Source organism: Topomyia yanbarensis, chromosome 3, assembly GCF_030247195.1.
Source record: "Topomyia yanbarensis strain Yona2022 chromosome 3, ASM3024719v1, whole genome shotgun sequence".
In the NCBI taxonomy this organism is placed as follows: domain Eukaryota; kingdom Metazoa; phylum Arthropoda; class Insecta; order Diptera; family Culicidae; genus Topomyia; species Topomyia yanbarensis.
Genome location: NC_080672.1, coordinates 407,824,955 through 407,841,893, shown reverse-complemented (window position 1 = coordinate 407,841,893; position 16,939 = coordinate 407,824,955). Strand labels below are relative to the sequence as shown.

At 42.0% G+C, this 16,939-nt stretch overlaps 1 protein-coding gene across 2 annotated transcripts in view; it reads right to left on the bottom strand.

The window, feature by feature from the left end:
• Positions 1-295: 295 nt before the first annotated feature.
• Positions 296-16,939, bottom strand: part of LOC131691912 (uncharacterized) — a 460,379-nt gene continuing 443,735 nt past the window's right edge. The window contains exons 12-16 of one of the 2 annotated variants that reach the window (XM_058978657.1): positions 13,315-13,998; positions 12,999-13,256; positions 12,254-12,933; positions 11,894-12,126; positions 296-11,828 (exon numbers count right to left, since the gene is read on the bottom strand). In XM_058978657.1, the coding sequence (XP_058834640.1) occupies positions 11,566-11,828; positions 11,894-12,126; positions 12,254-12,933; positions 12,999-13,256; positions 13,315-13,998 (2,118 nt within the window). In that variant the 3' untranslated portion in view covers positions 296-11,565. The remainder of the gene's footprint in view (positions 11,829-11,893; positions 12,127-12,253; positions 12,934-12,998; positions 13,257-13,314; positions 13,999-16,939) is intronic. The other variant, XM_058978658.1, reaches the window with a different exon arrangement.

The window sequence follows — 16,939 nt, the reverse complement described above, 5'->3', positions numbered from 1 at the left end:
CCAACCAATCAAAACGAAGCTTGTAAGCATTTCGAGAAAATAAGAATAATGACCAGGCCCGCAAATAGTAAATATTTACATTACTAACCAATCAAAACAAAGAAAGACACCACCACTTAATTTCTTCTTCGCCTTTTTCCTTTTCGTTCGAGAAAATATGACAACCGTACTCAAACATAGAAAAATGTGCCCCCCCCCCCTTTATCGGCAACCACCAACTATTTTTACTGTGAAAACTCTTCTTCCAGGTATGTTGTCATCATGTAAACAATAAAAACAAACCAAGGCCACCGTATTAGCATTTTATACGAAATCACCTTTTATTACTCTCGGCACCTGTCAACCTATTACAGTGCGTCTGTATAAGTGTTTGTGTAAGTGTTCGTGTGTTTGTTGCTAAATTAAGTACTAAAAAATACAGTTTCAATCAATAAACCTATACAACGAATCAACAGTAGACGGTAGAGTAATTGAACGGTCACTTTCTAAATAGTTCGCCGTTTTCTTTTGCCTCCTTCCCCGTTGGCGTTTCAGTTCAAACAAATGGCAGCAGTTTGTTGTGTGTATTTAAATATCGAAACATCATTTAAGTAAGAATCGGGAGAGAATAATCCTAGAAAAACTCATAGAAAGATTACTGTTATTACTTCATTTGAAATTGTTTTGAACTATCCAAAAATGCTCTGAGTTTTTCTAGGTATCCCTTGTTTCGAGTACGAAATTTTCGTTCATCTTATAGACTTGAATTTGTCGTAGAATCAATGGTTAACCCTTACTCTTTCAGGTCTTATCAATTGAATAAATTGGTTTTTAGTAACTATTCTTTGAATTGTAGATAACTAATGATTGAGTTGCTTCTAACCACCCGGTAACGGAAAATCATACAGAGCATGCGAATCCTATCATCTTCGGTAATCTGTGTTTACACTGTACTCGGTTTTTTGTCGCCTAGTTTCTATGGTTTGATCATTTATGTTTTGTGTATGTGTTTCTTTCTCATAATCCTAGTAGCAATTACTTCATTTGTTTCACTTTTTACTTATCTTTTTTTCTGTATTTGTGCCTGGAAAGTTTCTGTGCAGTATTTTTTTTTATATTTTATTTTCAAGTATTTATTAGTGTAATCATTGCTCGGTTTGCATTCGAACGTATTTAGCTCCTAGTCTCAACATGGCTCAATCTATGCGAGAATTCCCTCTTCGACATGTATGCAAATGTCATCTTTTGAAACATTTTGAGTGCTGTTTGGTTTGCCGCTTGAACTTCGAATCCCTACCCGATTCACGGTGATTCTGACTGCCAGCAGCTGCACCTATATCGGCGCAATTTTTTTCCTTACTACCGTTTCATCAAGTCTTTTTTTTAGTATTTCACACTTTTTTCCACACTCTGAGCACGACCGAAAGATCCGGGGCATTTCTCGCGAACATTCCATTCATCCCGGGGCAGGGTTCGCGTCCCGCCTTTCACACTCGGAGTCGCTACAGGAGTTTTCTAATGTAAGGGGTATTTGCTTGTTGGGTAAATGTGCTAATAGAAAAATATTCTCCTTTTTCGTACTATGAATTTTTATCGCTATTTTTTTTTTGCTTCCATTTTGCTGCAGTCCGACTGCTGTCCTAGTTTTGGTTTCTGCTTCTATTTTTTTGTCGTTCCGGAGAACTTTTGTTACAACATTGATCGGTCGCCTAGAGCCGGTGTGTCTGAAAATGTGTTTGTGTGTAGGTTTTTGTTTTTTTTTCTCTTTTAATTTCTTACTGACGACGTGAAGGCTAGAGAACTGAAGTATGCAAAAGGACATTTTTTTTCATCATGGACGATATCAGCAGTCCCGTTTCATTTACTAGCTTGCTAAAGTATGTACAATTCTTTTACAACAGACTATTTACAGGCAGGATTAGCGATGCGGCGGGTGTCGGTTTGCGAAGGGGTTTCAGTAACGGGTAAGATAAAATATAATAAATTTAAATACCCATTTCAAAGAGGATTTTTACCCATAAATATTAATTTTTAAATGACCACCCAAAATAATTATATGATAATTTTTATCTACTACAAAACATTCCACTTTAGTACACAAATTGTCAAGTGTCAAGTCAAGTTTTATACTTTTCTTAAAACAATTTTTTTCTAAAAATTATCCATTTTTCCCTCCCTTAATGCAAAATGTAAAGAGTTGAGAGAAATGCGTTGGGGAAAATTTCTGGTAATGGTTTGTTTTCATAAACATATCGGATATGTTTCGATAAGGAATTGATAAAATTTTTATTCAATCTTACATAATCTGAAGAAACTAACGATGAATTCTCAGTTATAGGATGGAAGAAAATTAGAGTCCCAATCACCTTTCAGTGAAAAAATCCTTTATCTGGTAGAGCTATCCGACGGCTCATTGTCTAACTTCCAAACATAGAATCAATCTGAAACTTTTCTGTTACAATCATTGTAGATAACGACGCATTTTGTAAACAAGATGCAACGGATTTTTTCTTTAAATGCGAAGCAGAATTAACTCGTTGAAAAAGTAGACATAGAGAGTTGATGAAACGCTAGCAGTAGATTTTAGGTGTTGTAAGATGTCCTGCTATTCGTGAAGTAGAATATTCATTATGGATACAGAGGGCTGCCATCGTCCGGACGCCTGTTTTAAGGCACTACAATAGTCTTTGAATGCTCCAAAGCAGTGCGCAGAAAAGACGTCCAACAAACTTCAGGTGGACTCGATCCACACAGATTTTAAGGCTGCTCTTTTCGCTATTTACCTTACACAATTGTTAACTAAGTTTGATAAACTTGGATACACTGGTGGATTTTGCCATTGACTTCGGTCCTTCCATATACACCGTGAAGTCGTGATTTGCTGTATCTTAATCCGTTGGTAATTTTCACTGTTCGTGAATAACATGATATTCGTTTTAATGCATGGAGCGAAGCTGTTCTTCATCAATAACTTGGAAATATTTCTTGTTGCAAGGAAAGAACCCGATATCAGTGAGCCACAGTATCACATTGATACCTTTTACAAGTGTAGTGGATGACACTTGATGGTACTTAGTGTGGCGAAATGTTTCGTTATCAGCTACCATCGTACGAGGAGCATGTTTACTTTCAACTACAACATTGCTAGTGATGCATTGATCTGAAGGATCTTGGTCTCATTCTTGATGGAAATCAAACATACACTCATCTCATATTAAACAACCTAAGCGTCATCCAACTATGTAATATACGTAATTAACTGTAAACCAGCAATCAGTCATCAGGAACAAGAAGAATCTGTAACTGAATCTATGGCTGCAAGAGGTTTTTACCAGATCTGCTCACTTACGAATGTGAACGGAAGGATCTTCGATCTTGCATTCGTAAACAAAACAGGGATTTTCGAAGCCGATCCCCACTACAAACCGTTTCTTCCTGTAGCTAGATGTACGTACAAATGATAGAGATGATTATTTCCAATGGATTGATGAGCTTGCTTTGACTTTAAAGCTGTCCGCAGAGGAGGCAACACGATACACGTCACAAAAAATATTCACTAAGAATTTTGTTCTAGCTATTGTTGTTGAAGTTGTCGCATTATAATAGCCAGAACAAAACCCATAGTGATTTTTTGTGGCGTTTTTGGATATCTTAACCGTTGCAACTCAAACGACGAGCAGATCGTTTCGCTTTTACTGTGGTGTTCGGTATATTAGATTCAGTTTATGAATGACCTTTGTTCGTTTTGTGTGCTGCCGTTCTCGTTGGAGCAGAATAATTGCCATTAGGAAAGATAAGTAACACTTCTGTTTTGTTTCTTTTTTCTTGCACAACTTCCTTTCCAAGTTGAAATACATTCCCGTTTGCACAACGCTCTACCGTCGACTTTAAATGGCCGAGGGCGAAAACATACCTAAAATCAACATGGAAGCCCCTGACTATAGCATTACTCCCTATATAAAAAATTCCCACTTAATTCATGTTGAATATATTGGTCAGAACACACGTGTTCGGGTAAAAAAAAGTTCGCCTTAGACGGGATGTTTCCATCTGTGTACCAGCAATGGCAGTGGGGATTGATGGTGTGATCTCTGAACCGAAATTGAAGTGCGAAGACCTGTTAACTCCCGGTTCGATGAAGCCTTGAAAGCACTCCCTGTATTTTCTAAGATAAATGCTGCATTGCCTGCGCGCTTTATCTGAAAAATCATCCCAGATTACGTTAGTTTAGATCTCTTCTAAATGCTCCATCCCTAGTAATAAAGAGGTGGATTATTTAGCTAAGGTAAAGCGTAATAGAAGATGACATCTACGAAAGATTACTCTGCTGCAGTTCAGTATTTCTCATCCGAGGACGCTCGACAGCTGGCAATCATAGTGGTACAATGAGGAGCTTGCGCGATGGCTACACCTAAAATCCGACGGGTACGCTTCTGTTACTTTCGGATAAGATTCTATTGTCTTTTTGGTAACAGACCACGCAATTGGACATTGCGATATCCCAACCATACTATCGCAAAAGTAAATTCACACAACCAAACACTTTTTCAGCGACTGAAATCTTGGCAGGAACTCCAATATTGGCAGGAACCAGCCGGAATTACGGATTTTTTTACTTGGTAGGTTGTAATAGATTTTTTTTTAAACGATACCATTGAATCGATTCTGATCCAGGCCCAGACCCAGAGCCCGAGTCCTAAACAGACCAAGGGACCAGTCCGTGGATCCGAACTAGTGCAGTCTAGATCAGGACCAGTTCCCAGATCTCGACCAGTTTGAGATTCCGGATCAGGACCAGTTTCCGGTTCTAGCACAACCTCTTTTCCTCTTAACAGGTCCGCACCTGAACCAGGCCCAGACTTGGTGCTTAGATCCAGACAAGTGTTTAGACCGTAACCCTTCGGTTCGAATGGGTGGATCCAAGCCGTAGGTCTTGCTTCACGTACATAATGGGAAGGACTGTTCATATTTTGTGCAGTCGCTACCTTGCTGTTGACGTCCGGGATCGAAAAGAAATTTCAATTTAACTTCGACCGAAATATCACACCACTCTTTCGAATCGTTTTTTCTGACTGTACTTTGAAGCTGGCCGACCTTCAAATACGAAATGTGTCGTGTAGAGAAAATCGAAGTCCGTCTTTATCCACATTGTGTTCGCTTTGCTTGATGCGCAATACACTGACAGGAAATACTACACACTTCTAGACAATCCGACGCGTCAATATGTGTAAGATTTAATGAAATATGAGTGGAACACAGAGAAGATTTGAATGTATTGATATTGCCGTTTAGGAAAATTTTGGTTGCGACCGTTTTAGTAATAACCGTCTTTCTATTAGATCATTTTTTTCTTATTACCGTAAATGTATTACGGCCTAGGTTTTGGGTGTACATTCTAATATTCCAAAGGCATACACGAAGCCTTGATTCAGGAGGTGGATGTGAGTCGGGATCTCATTCGTTTAATGTTCCGGCTTATTGGGCTTGCAGAGTCTTTGCACTTGTTGCGAGGGCTATCACGACATCGAGCACATTGTTTGGGTACGCGTCCGGTATTGTTACTCGCAGGCATCAGTTAAAGGATTCGCGTTGGGCCCAATGTTGACCACCCAATGTTTCAGTTCGGGATACCCAGGCAAGTCGCAATCTCCCCTATATGTCCCTCATCTACCATTTTCCTAAACGATTAACATTCTAAATTTAGCCCCCCTTTCACGTTATTAGTAGGGCACTGTATTGGTTTTGAGGAGCCGACCCACACCAGAGCGCTACAACGTGACCGTCTTCATTCTCATCATTGTATCTGCAACAACTCAATTGGAAGTGAGAGCGAATACTCCCCTATGGATTCGAAGTAAACCATCCGTAGACCCGGTTCATCATGTCTTCACAGTCAGATGCTTCTGTTTTGTTCTTTTGTCGTCGTGTAGTCCGTCCTATCTCCCCTGTCCATGATACGGTTACCGCTACTCCGATTAGACAGAATTAGGCCTCAAGCATACGCCCCCTTACAAAAAAAGAATGTGTTTCTCTAGTTTTAATAGCTCGACTCAATTATATTTCTAGCCGGACTGAGTTACTAGTCCGGAGTCTATTTTTTACTTTTGGGAAACTTGTCCATAAAAAATACTTTACGATAAATCATCATGTATTGTTTCCTCAAAATATATTTTGGAATCCTCTAGACAGCTTCCTCATAGCTAAAATACACCTAATAAATGGTTTCCAATTATACATTGTCATAAAAAAAATTGAAGCTTTTAGATTTCTTGTTCGCCTTCCCCTAACAAAAATACTCACATTGTTATGAAAAAGCCGCCATCGTAAATTTTTGTCTGTCATTTCGAAGAAACATCTTTTTTTCGACTTCCAGTTGTCTTTCACAAATCAATAATATTAAAATTGCACGGTTTCAGATTTTTTGTGACACTGACTCATAGCGCTCTGCATGCTCAGACTATTTTGTACACTCATTAGAATCGGATAGTTACGTGTCAATTCTGTAAACAAACGCACACTGCTAAAAGCCCTGCGCTGAATCTACTACGAGAAATGTATCTACCGCAAATCATATTAAAACATAGACTCCAACAGCTTCAGCTAAACATTCTGACCAATCGGCAACAACTGTACAACCAGTACCGTACATTCATCAAACCATGACAGTGCCCTGTTCAGGGATGCGAACGGTATCGGTAAACTATATATTTTACGGTACATTTACATTTGCATAAGCCGAACAGCCCGCTACAGCGACACATCACTGCTGCTGCTGCCAGAACGGTAGTCAGTAAAATACATTTTTGTTTTGCTACTGTACTCCGACTGCTCGACTGTGAGAGTGTGGCGTAGTAAAGTTTGGCCTCTCGCTTTGTACACTCGTCTCTGCCTATTCAAAGAGAGTGGACCGCACACGAAGGTGTTTATGTCGGTCGTGGCGTAAATAAACCGCATTCATTGTCGTTCTTTGTGGTTAAAAATATTAAATATATTAAAAATATTAAAAAGTGTAATATAAGCAAAGAGAAACTGTACCGCTCGCGTGTGGTGGCTGTACTACGGGCAGTATTTCTTTATCATGTTACTGCTTTGCACACAGGCTGCCATACAGCGCTGGGCGTTCTGCATTAGCGAACGACAGCAGCGTCGTAGAAGAAAGGAGAAGGTAGGTAAAAATATTACAGCCGTAGAAAAGGTAGGAATTTGGCATCCTTGGCCCCGTTATTATAAACTAATATAACACGCAGAGATTCTCAACCGTAACTAAGGACAAGTAAGAACATCGAAATTCAGCAACCGACAGTAAGCAACAAAACACTATCGAAGAAATTGATGAAAACTAGGGTTCCTAGTACTGATAGTACCGATAAAGTACCGATACTGAAATATTTTTGTCTAAAATCGCGGAAAAATATCTTACGAAGGAAGAAAACTTTCAAAAATATGCTTTTATTTGTAAGCTTTTATATGCCTCAGTATACCTTCTCATCTCGCTCAGAGCAGTAGCAAACAATTGCTCTGTTATAGCTAGCAATAAAGCAAGTAATCAATTCCTACTGCTTTGTTTCGTATTCACTGCACAAACAGTATTGTATCGTTCCGTCGACTAAGCAGTGAAATTCTCCGAAGTGAAAAGTATCTCTACCAGAATAATTGCCATCGCAGTTGTCTTTAACCTTCCAGCAGTCGTGCTAGTGCACTGAGTGCACGCTGCTCTGATAATCTAGCGAATTTGTCTTAGGGCACCAACGGGTGCCTGTTCAGTGAGCCATTTGCGCTACTCTCGAAGGGTTAAGCAAATTCGCATTAAACCAACATTATGCTGAGCGGAACATTTGCCAAAGATGGAAAACGGAGCTCGATAAGCTATAGTGGCTATATCAAGGGCGCAATGGGGCTGGTATAACGCTCGGAAGTTAGCCGTGACATGAAGCTTCATTGTGAAAAACAACATTCAACACGGCATCGAATACAACGTTTGAGCCAAGATTCTTTTATATATGGATGATGTTGACATCAAGATACGTCTATATGATTTTGAATCGTGTGCTAACTTATAGTTTGTTAAAGCAATCATGGCGAAATAGAGAGAAGTGAAATCTATAATCAATTATTATTATATTTGAAGAAACGTTTTCACATGTTTTTTCAACAACCTTCGTGGTTTGAGAGTGGAAAAGAGCAAACATATTCTTTCTTACCTCACTACGAATTGAAATCACTAATAATCAAACAACGCTTATCACAAGCTTCGATCAGATCCCTACGTGCCCTGTTCGGATCAAAGTTAAGTATTAAGTCGGCGTTCATTCTTTTATAATATTATATTTATCAGTAAAATTAAGACACGCGTGACTCAGGTCATAAATTTATTATATAGGTGTACAGTTAATCAAACTAATCCGAACGCCGCTTATGAGAAATTCCAAAACAATTTTTCTATTTTTCGTAGTAGTTGTACATACACAAATTTTATACAAGATCGTCGCAATTATTTTCAACATTTAGTCAAATTATTTGCAACTGAAACAGAAGCTATATTCGTTAAACTTCTAATGACATTATGCTAGCCGATTTAAAACAGGCCTCTTTATGTGCTGAAAGGTTAGGTTAGTTATACTCCTTATTAAAAGCGCTGCATAGCACCGGAATGTTTATTCGGTATTTCGGTACCACCAATTCCTGGGACTTCCGGTGCCGCTACTATCGGTACCACAACCCTAATGAAAACGCTGAAGAAACAAAACTGAAGTATCCTAGGCATTATTTGACAACAGCGAACATACTTCAGTACAGAGAAAAAGATCTCCGCGCGCACTGAAAAATTGCGTACACAGAATCAAAAAGTTAAGTGACAATTTTGTATATTTGTTCACTGTAGCCGGAAACACAATCGACTCATTTGTGACGCTAGATAGATCAGAGCAGAACAAAGTACATTCTAATTTGTTGTTCATCACAGTAGTCGAAATTGCGATACGAAAATCCGGTGTTCAAGTAACGGAACTATCATCCCGTGATCTCACATGCTTCTTGGCTTCTAGGACGACACTTACATTACCGGAATCGATCACAGAGTAGTGGAAGAGGCTTTTTTGCAGTTTAAAAATTCGGATTGCACTGTGCTATACTGCTCCTTAACTTATTTAAGATTACGCAGGACTAGGGTTTGCTCAGAAACAAAATGGCGTTCTAGTTTTTTGGGCCTAGTGTCAATCCTACGCTAGCTTAATCCTGCCATTAAGTTAGTGTTGGATTCTGGTGAGACGAAGTCAAAACGCCAAATCTATAACTAATTCAATTCGAATTGGCTATAACTTCTACAGAGATTATTTAACCCGAAAAAAATGCAAAAGACCCTAAATTTGAAACTTCTATAATCGAAATATAAAGCGGGAAGACAACTCCGGGAACAATAACGAAAAGAGGCCAGTTCCCAACCTAAGACAACCCCGGCCTGAGCTAAGCTGAATCTCTGGTTGAAACGTTGAGCCACTTTTGGTGTTCCTGGAAGTGTTAGAAACCCCTCGTTTGTTCTATAATTATTATTATCATCCTGAGAAAATTCTCATGGACACAAACAGCATTCAACCCCTTAAAAAGACCATGAACATGTTCCGTTACAAATTTTACAACCATCAAAATACTCTAAAATGGTCTGAATAACTCAAGGATACACAAAAATATGGTTTATAGATGGGATCTACCAGACCATGACAATGGTGTTTTCATGGGTTGATTCCATTATAAACACTATCAAAATACCATATAATGGAGGTTAATTTGGACCATGAGCATGGAGGTATTATGAGCTTCTCATTTGCTCGGGATAGGCGGTTTTCTTAGACTTTGTATCAGGGCTTCTTCGAGCTGTTATATTTGATATTATCTTTTTCAAGGAATCTCATCTGCCTATAGTTTTTAGATGCAGTAGCAAGAGGATGTCAGAGTCATACTCTTTTTGAGCCAAGTGATCATAATATTTTGTCTAGGTGAATGGTGTAGCTCTCTTCAGTGTTTTGCATAGTTAACTGTTGTTGATCAGCATTTAAAAAAATATTTACTAGCTCCTTGTTAGTAAACAGCATTTTTAATGCGCGACATCAGTGAAAAATAATGTTCATGACAGTGCAATAATGTAGCGGTAGACTTTGCCAAAAGCGGCTTTTGAATAGCATTTAAACCTTGTCGGTGATCCCGCCGTCGATCTCTACCTTGTAGGCGGGAATGTAGATTCCGTTGACCTTCATGAAATACTTGTCGTCGGTAATATCATTTGCTTGCTTTAGACAGACTATCACAATGCTCAGTATTTGTGCGCACTTTCGTAATATCCGTAACTGCTGAATATTGCTATGTCAGCTCTTTAGAATAGGTCTTTTTCAGGCTAGTTCATACATATACACGGTCCCAAAGCCCAACGCAAAGTGCAAAGACAGCAATTACGGGAGATGTAAGAAATTGAAATATTAATAAGCATTCATAATCACTGTAAACTGATTATGCAAAATCAAAAGCAACAATGAGTTAACCAGTTAACTAAACTTTAAAAGAGAAGGAATTCCCCAAATAATAATAAGAATTTCGATTCTGTGGAAGGTTTTTTCAACATGGAATCAGATCAGATGGACCATTACCCATCCCGAACCGACCCCCGCCCACCAATCTACAGGTAACACGAACCAAGAGCTTTGGTAACATTCGGGAAACAGAAAACCGAAACAAGTGCTCTTCACTGCGCTATTAATTTACCTTACCGCTTAGTTGCATCTCTTTTCATTCTGTATGAGTATCAGTAACAGCTTACGATAGAAGTTTAGTGTTTTATCCGCTAGTTTAGTTTCTCCTTGTCTCATTAAGTAACGTTTTTTTTATTTTTTTTGAAAAATATTTGGCTAGTTTTCCTCTTCCGTATTTGCGTTAGGATGCATTTTTTTCTCTTAAGTTCAAATAGTGACTTTTTGCTACACAGATTAACTACCGGTTGACTCAAAATCGGCACCATTTCCCAGGCCCCCACTTTTCGCGGCATTTCTGGCTACCGCGTGTGTGTGGTTGCTTGGGATGCTTTGAATCAATTTGTGGCCCCTTGGACCAATAAGACAAAAAAACAGCTGTAATAGAAAACTAAGGTCGAATCACAAGATTTTTGTAGAATAAAAATCTTACAAATGTTTTAAAAAGATCTCCCTATAATACTTTGTTTATCAAGTTCCACTTGTTTTGTTGAAAGATATCAGATTTTCATCTGTCTCGCTACCAGTGTCATCAAATTGCGAATTTCTATGGGCAGTATTTCCTTGCTACGCCGTTTTCCCTATGTTTGTATTTCATTTGTTTTTCTTTTCTACCAATAACGTTATGCTAATCATTTTCATAAATGTCTCTATCGGAGTTACCCACCTGTATCAGTGTATGTGTGAGTGTTGTATGTTTGGCGAATAATCGGGCGGGAATCATCAGTGTAGGAGGATTCCGATTGTGGTGCGTTTAGCAGTACGCCAGGTCGTCCATGTCGACGTAAACAACATGTCACACGGTCGTCTCCCGGTCGACGTGGATGTATTCGACCGGTTGCAGCCCATGTCAGGAGTCCGGATCGAAGAATAGGGGCTCCTTTTTGTAATCCTTCTTGGAAAGAGTACCGTTCAGGGAGGTGGGTGCCGTTTTCAGCTTCTCGTTGGACTTTCGACGCTTCCTCACCATCGCCAGGACGCAGAAGATGAGACAGGCGGACAGAGCCGCAGCTAGACAACCGAATGCTGCAAACATCCCACCGGGAAGTTCCATCAACCGGCTGCCACACTCCTGTTCGCTCTCGTCGAAACCGGACGGACAGTTAGGACGACCTGATAGGGTAAGGTCGGCTGTAAACGGATCTGTGCTGATGCATAGAGAGGGATTTGAAACTTACCGTCACACCACAGAACACTTCCGATGCAGGCATCCAGCTCCGGACAGCGATGCTCGCATTCGGTTTCCCGCGGGTAGAGACCAAACTCGACCAGGGTATCGTTGGCAGTGAAGTTGGTTTGCAGATCCAGCTGCTGAATTAGCGAAGCCTTGGTACGTTGAATCTCCAGCCACGAGAACGCGATACTTCCCGGTTCTTTGTGGATCGGTTCCAGCACCATACTGACCGGTCTGCTTGGATTAGAAAAAAATGCAGTTGAGGGAAACGCTTCCAGTTTAAAAAAAATAATTTCGATGTAAAATCTGTAATTAAGGCTTTTGGGTCGACCGGCAGTATGCAACCACGATTTAACACACTTACCTATCCGAACTCAGAAACGGCTGGCTGCTCATCCAATCCTCGGAGAATATATGCAACGCCGCGGACCGGCTAGACGGGGGTGACGGACAGATCACCCGCATCACCTTCAGCGGCTTCCCGCTGTACACCAGGAGCCGATTTCTGGTGTTGCACTTGGAGAAGTCATCCTGTGCCATTGGATCCAATGACAGAAAACTGCCCCAGGTTCGTACAAAGAGGCTGCGATCTTGCTGCTGGGCCTCGATAAACCATGGTAAACCATCGCAGCTTGCCTCGTGCGACCTCAGCGGATAGCTCACTTCATCCTCTCCGCCAGACCCGCGCAACTTCAGTCGCTTGCGGCATTCGGGTACGCGTATGAAGTCGTACGCTGCGTGAAAATACACATCGGCAAAGTCCTCCGAGATGTTCAACCTGGTCACTACAAAAGTCAATTCCAACGTGCGGGAGTTCGAAACGAACGTCAACGGAGCGTTGTACGAGCTGGTGGTATTATCACAGAAGCATCCTAGGGGAACTTTTACGTCTTTGTAGGGCACGTCGAAGAGACGCAGCTCACCAACCCGTCCATCCGGGTCGGCTTCCGATGGGACACATTTTGCCCGCCCCGTATGACCATCGGATTCGGTTACGCAAGCTGCCGACTCCCCGAAGGAAACATTGTAGAGTTCGATGCGAACCTAGAAACAAAATTCGTTGTTTGACACTTTAGCTTTTCTACTTTCTACTTCGTAGCATATATTACCCTTTCCCCGACGGCAGCTTCGAATCGATACAAACATGAGATATTCTTCGCTCCACCTCGACCGTGGAGGAACACATTGCGAGGAGACTGGAAGTCTCCTTTTCTCTTGCGAAATACTCTCGAACACAGCAGAGGAACTTCCTCCCCTTTCTGGCCGAGGTACGGCTCACCACCCAATTCTGTATCGACAAACTCGTATTTGATGCCGAAGTTGGACGGAAACAGTGAAGTCCCGGTCATCGTGTGGAATTCAATTTTCTGAAAAAGTCATACACTCAAGAAAGAACAGTGTACAACGTCGCACATCAAAACTTACCAAATCGCTTCCAGTGCTGACGTAACTTTCCAGCGGAGTACACGGTCGCATCCGGTCGTTTTTGGTCTCCAGCGAGACATGATCACACAACTTCGGCGATTCGTTATCGTAAAACTCGGCCACCATCCGTCGATTGCTTCGGGGGGATTTCTCCTTTCGACTTCTTTCATGTTCTTTCAGCACCTCATTGTTACCGTGTCGGGATCCCTCCCTGGAACCCTTCCCACTCCCGGAAGAATATTTTGAAAACTTCTCCTGCAATCCAACTCCAAATACCAATCCCTTTTCCCCTCCCAAACCGCTCTGCTGGTGTGGTTGCTGCTGCGGTTGATTAAATATGCTGTTCACCGTCGGACCGTAGATGTACTGATCGACCGGATTCCACACGTTGTCGATGTTTATTTTCAAGCTCTTACCATGCTGACCGGCCGTTCCGTAGTAGGTACCGACGGTACGGTTCATCATTTGCTGGTACAGCGCTGTGGTGCTGGTACCGGTCAAACCCGACGGCGTTACACTCCCGGAACCATACGACGAGCTGCCGGATGAAGAGGATGACGCTACCTGTGTAGTCACAGATGATGTGCTGATGATCGACGAAGGAGATGTCGTTCGCAGTGGAACGTACGTACCGACACTGTCCCAGAGCCGCAATCGGGTTAGCCAGGGTAGGGTAGATTCGCTCTGTGGAGGAAGGGATTGTGAAAAAGAGAAGATTGTTAGGGTGATTTGATGGTGCATATGGATCAATGACGTTTCTTAGTGCTACATTTTCCCTAAGAAGAAAATTGGATTAAAACTGTCTAGGCCGGTGGAAGCCATATTGGGAATATAACTAACTCCATATTTGAAAAGTTCTCCTGGTAATCCTAAAGTGTTTCATGATCAATGGCGGCGCCGGTCAGGCCCGAACGAACGTAGATCGCGGAAGAAAGGGAAGGAATGTTAGTCCGATACTTGCTTTTACTAGAGGCCGTATATACTACTGCGCACTGAACAAGTATCGCGAGAGCAGCGTATTTATTAGTAAGTATAGGGGTGCGATTCTTCTTCATGTTCTAGTTATTTTCCATCCGCCTTTTTCCGCTACGAAGCCAAAGACTGATACCAGAGAGGTGACTCCCACCATCTGGACTAGATATCGACCCATCAACTCATGGGCCGGGGTTCAATGGCTTTAAATCCCTTCCGAAGGAAGACGTGACCACTGATTTTTTCACCTCAGAAAAATCTCAATGACCTCTGCTCGGATTGAACCCTGACGAACTTGGATGGGTGGCGGTCACGCTTACCACTCAACCACCGGCGCCGTCAGAACTTATTAAAACACAGCTCAGCCCTAAAAACTGTAACAGGCATCGTGCAGAGACAGCAGTAAGTTTCTTCTGTAATGCTAGCTCTTTCAACGGCTCCATCAGATTTTTTTGGAACGGCTTCAGCTGTTCAAATCAGCAAACCTCTAACTTCACCATTTCCATAAACCCTATATCCTGGGGGGCGATAGGTGGTATATCTTAGCACCGTGAGTTATGATCCAGTGGAACGGCGACATGGATAATGGTGACTCGTCGTCGACCCTTGTCATAGATCAGTATATCTAGGTGATTGTTGTGCAGCAATTGGTAGATAGAACAGTTTGATCCCTCTACAACTACGAATGGGTGGCAGGTAACGGTAGTTCGGCACAATCTCTTCCCCAACAAAACGTTGCAGTGCTAATTATTGGTTGAAAATCTTAGTAACGCTGACGTAACGCTCGGTGTAGGCTACGATAACTAGTACACAACAGCCTGCTATGATGTGATCGATAGTCTCGTGCGGCGAATGACACATCCGGCATATATCCTCGGCGTCGTAGTGCCAAACATACCTCCTGCAATTCTTCGTCGGCAGTATCTTGTTCTGGACGGCTATTATGTCGGCCCCGATCACTAAAGAGAGTTTACCTCGCTTAAGCTACAGGTTCGATGCAGCCTTATCGACGTACGGCTGCTCCAATTTTTGTAGGTGGGCTCCGTGCATAACTTTCTGCTTCCACTCTGTAATCTTCTCCTCTACAGTCTTCAGATTACAGTTAACGTTGTAGATCGCTTGCGTTAAGAGGTATAGTCGCGGTCCGTAGCACAAACTGCTTGATTCCATATCGTTTGACATTTTCCTCATAGATTTCGCGCAGTGGTTGCACCTGCGCTACGCATAGTGTCGACTATTCCTCGTCCCTCTTCATCCCGTGGCAATGAGAATCTCTTCATTACCGACTAAGGATGCCGCATTCTTGCTTGTCTAAACGCCTTCCTCAATCTTTCTTCAAGATCTTCCAAGTCAGTCCTGACACGAAGCGTGTTGATTGCTCTGATCATATTTCCCGCTCTCAGGAAAGACTTCAAAATACAATTCACTCGACTCAAGAATCATGTCGGCTCGGTGACGAATCGCGGGGAGCTGCCGGTATACAAGATACTTATACGATTCGCCACGATCTATGTCTCGAATTATTTCGCCTTCGTCGATCCCGTATCTATCAGTGCCGTCCAATGGTCTCGCTAGTAGCTGAACAGATCGGCATTTCTTTTAAACTCCATGCAGATGTCGCCACTAATCCTTTGGACTAGTTTAATGACTACACCCAGCCGTTCCGTCAAGTCAGCATAGATCTTGACATAATCCATGCAGAAGATATGAGTCACCTCATCCGCTGAGCTTTTTCCATAACGCATCTAATAGCCCTGCCCTTTTCGATTGAGTGTTCCTCACCAAACAAAACCAAAGCGGGCTGATGGAATCGCCTTGGAATATCTCCCTCAAGGTGCCGAGCGTCCTAGATTGCAACACGTCTTCCACACATCGGCAGTGTTGACGTCCACCTCTAAACTGCTTGCCGCAGGAACCTCACGGCTACAGCGTGAACTTCATGGATCTCCAGGAACTTGATGAGCAACGAGTGCGATATGGAGTCGCATGACTTCTTGTAATCAATATAGGTTCCGTTGGTTATACACTGCTTATCCAACATTGACGGATCCTTGCAGTCATTTGTATTTTCCTTGCATTGTATGTGGTAGTCAGGATCTTGCACAGACTTGATAGACAGATAATTGGTCTGTACTTCGATGGGTTGAACGTATTGCTGACGTTGAGCTTGAGAACTGAGGTTCCACGGGCGATGAAATCCGGTATTTAGCTTGGTTCGCGTAACGTCCTGTTAAACCATACAGCCATCGTGGGATGTACAACGGTCAGCTTCTTGTATCAAAAGTTTTGGATATTTCCTGGTCCAGGTGCCGTCACAATTTCTAAAGTACCGCGCAGTTTCGCGTACATTACTTCCTACGGCTACAGCCAATTCCTCCTCGCGCTTTAGCCCGTTTCTCCTCGCGCCTTAGCTGCGTTTGTCCTTCGCGATGTTGTACGGGGTAGACCTTCGCTGAAATCGGGCTACTCCTGGCTAATTTGGACGTAAAACACTCGTTCGTAAATGCTGAAAATCCGATTTGTGTGCCGTCGCTTCGCAGAGTCAGTGTAACATCTTAGCCTTATTGATAAGACACTCAATTGCTGTACTAGTGACTCGTGTTTCTCCATCTGCTGGTGAGCTCCCAGCATGCGTAGCTCAGTAGGTGCACTG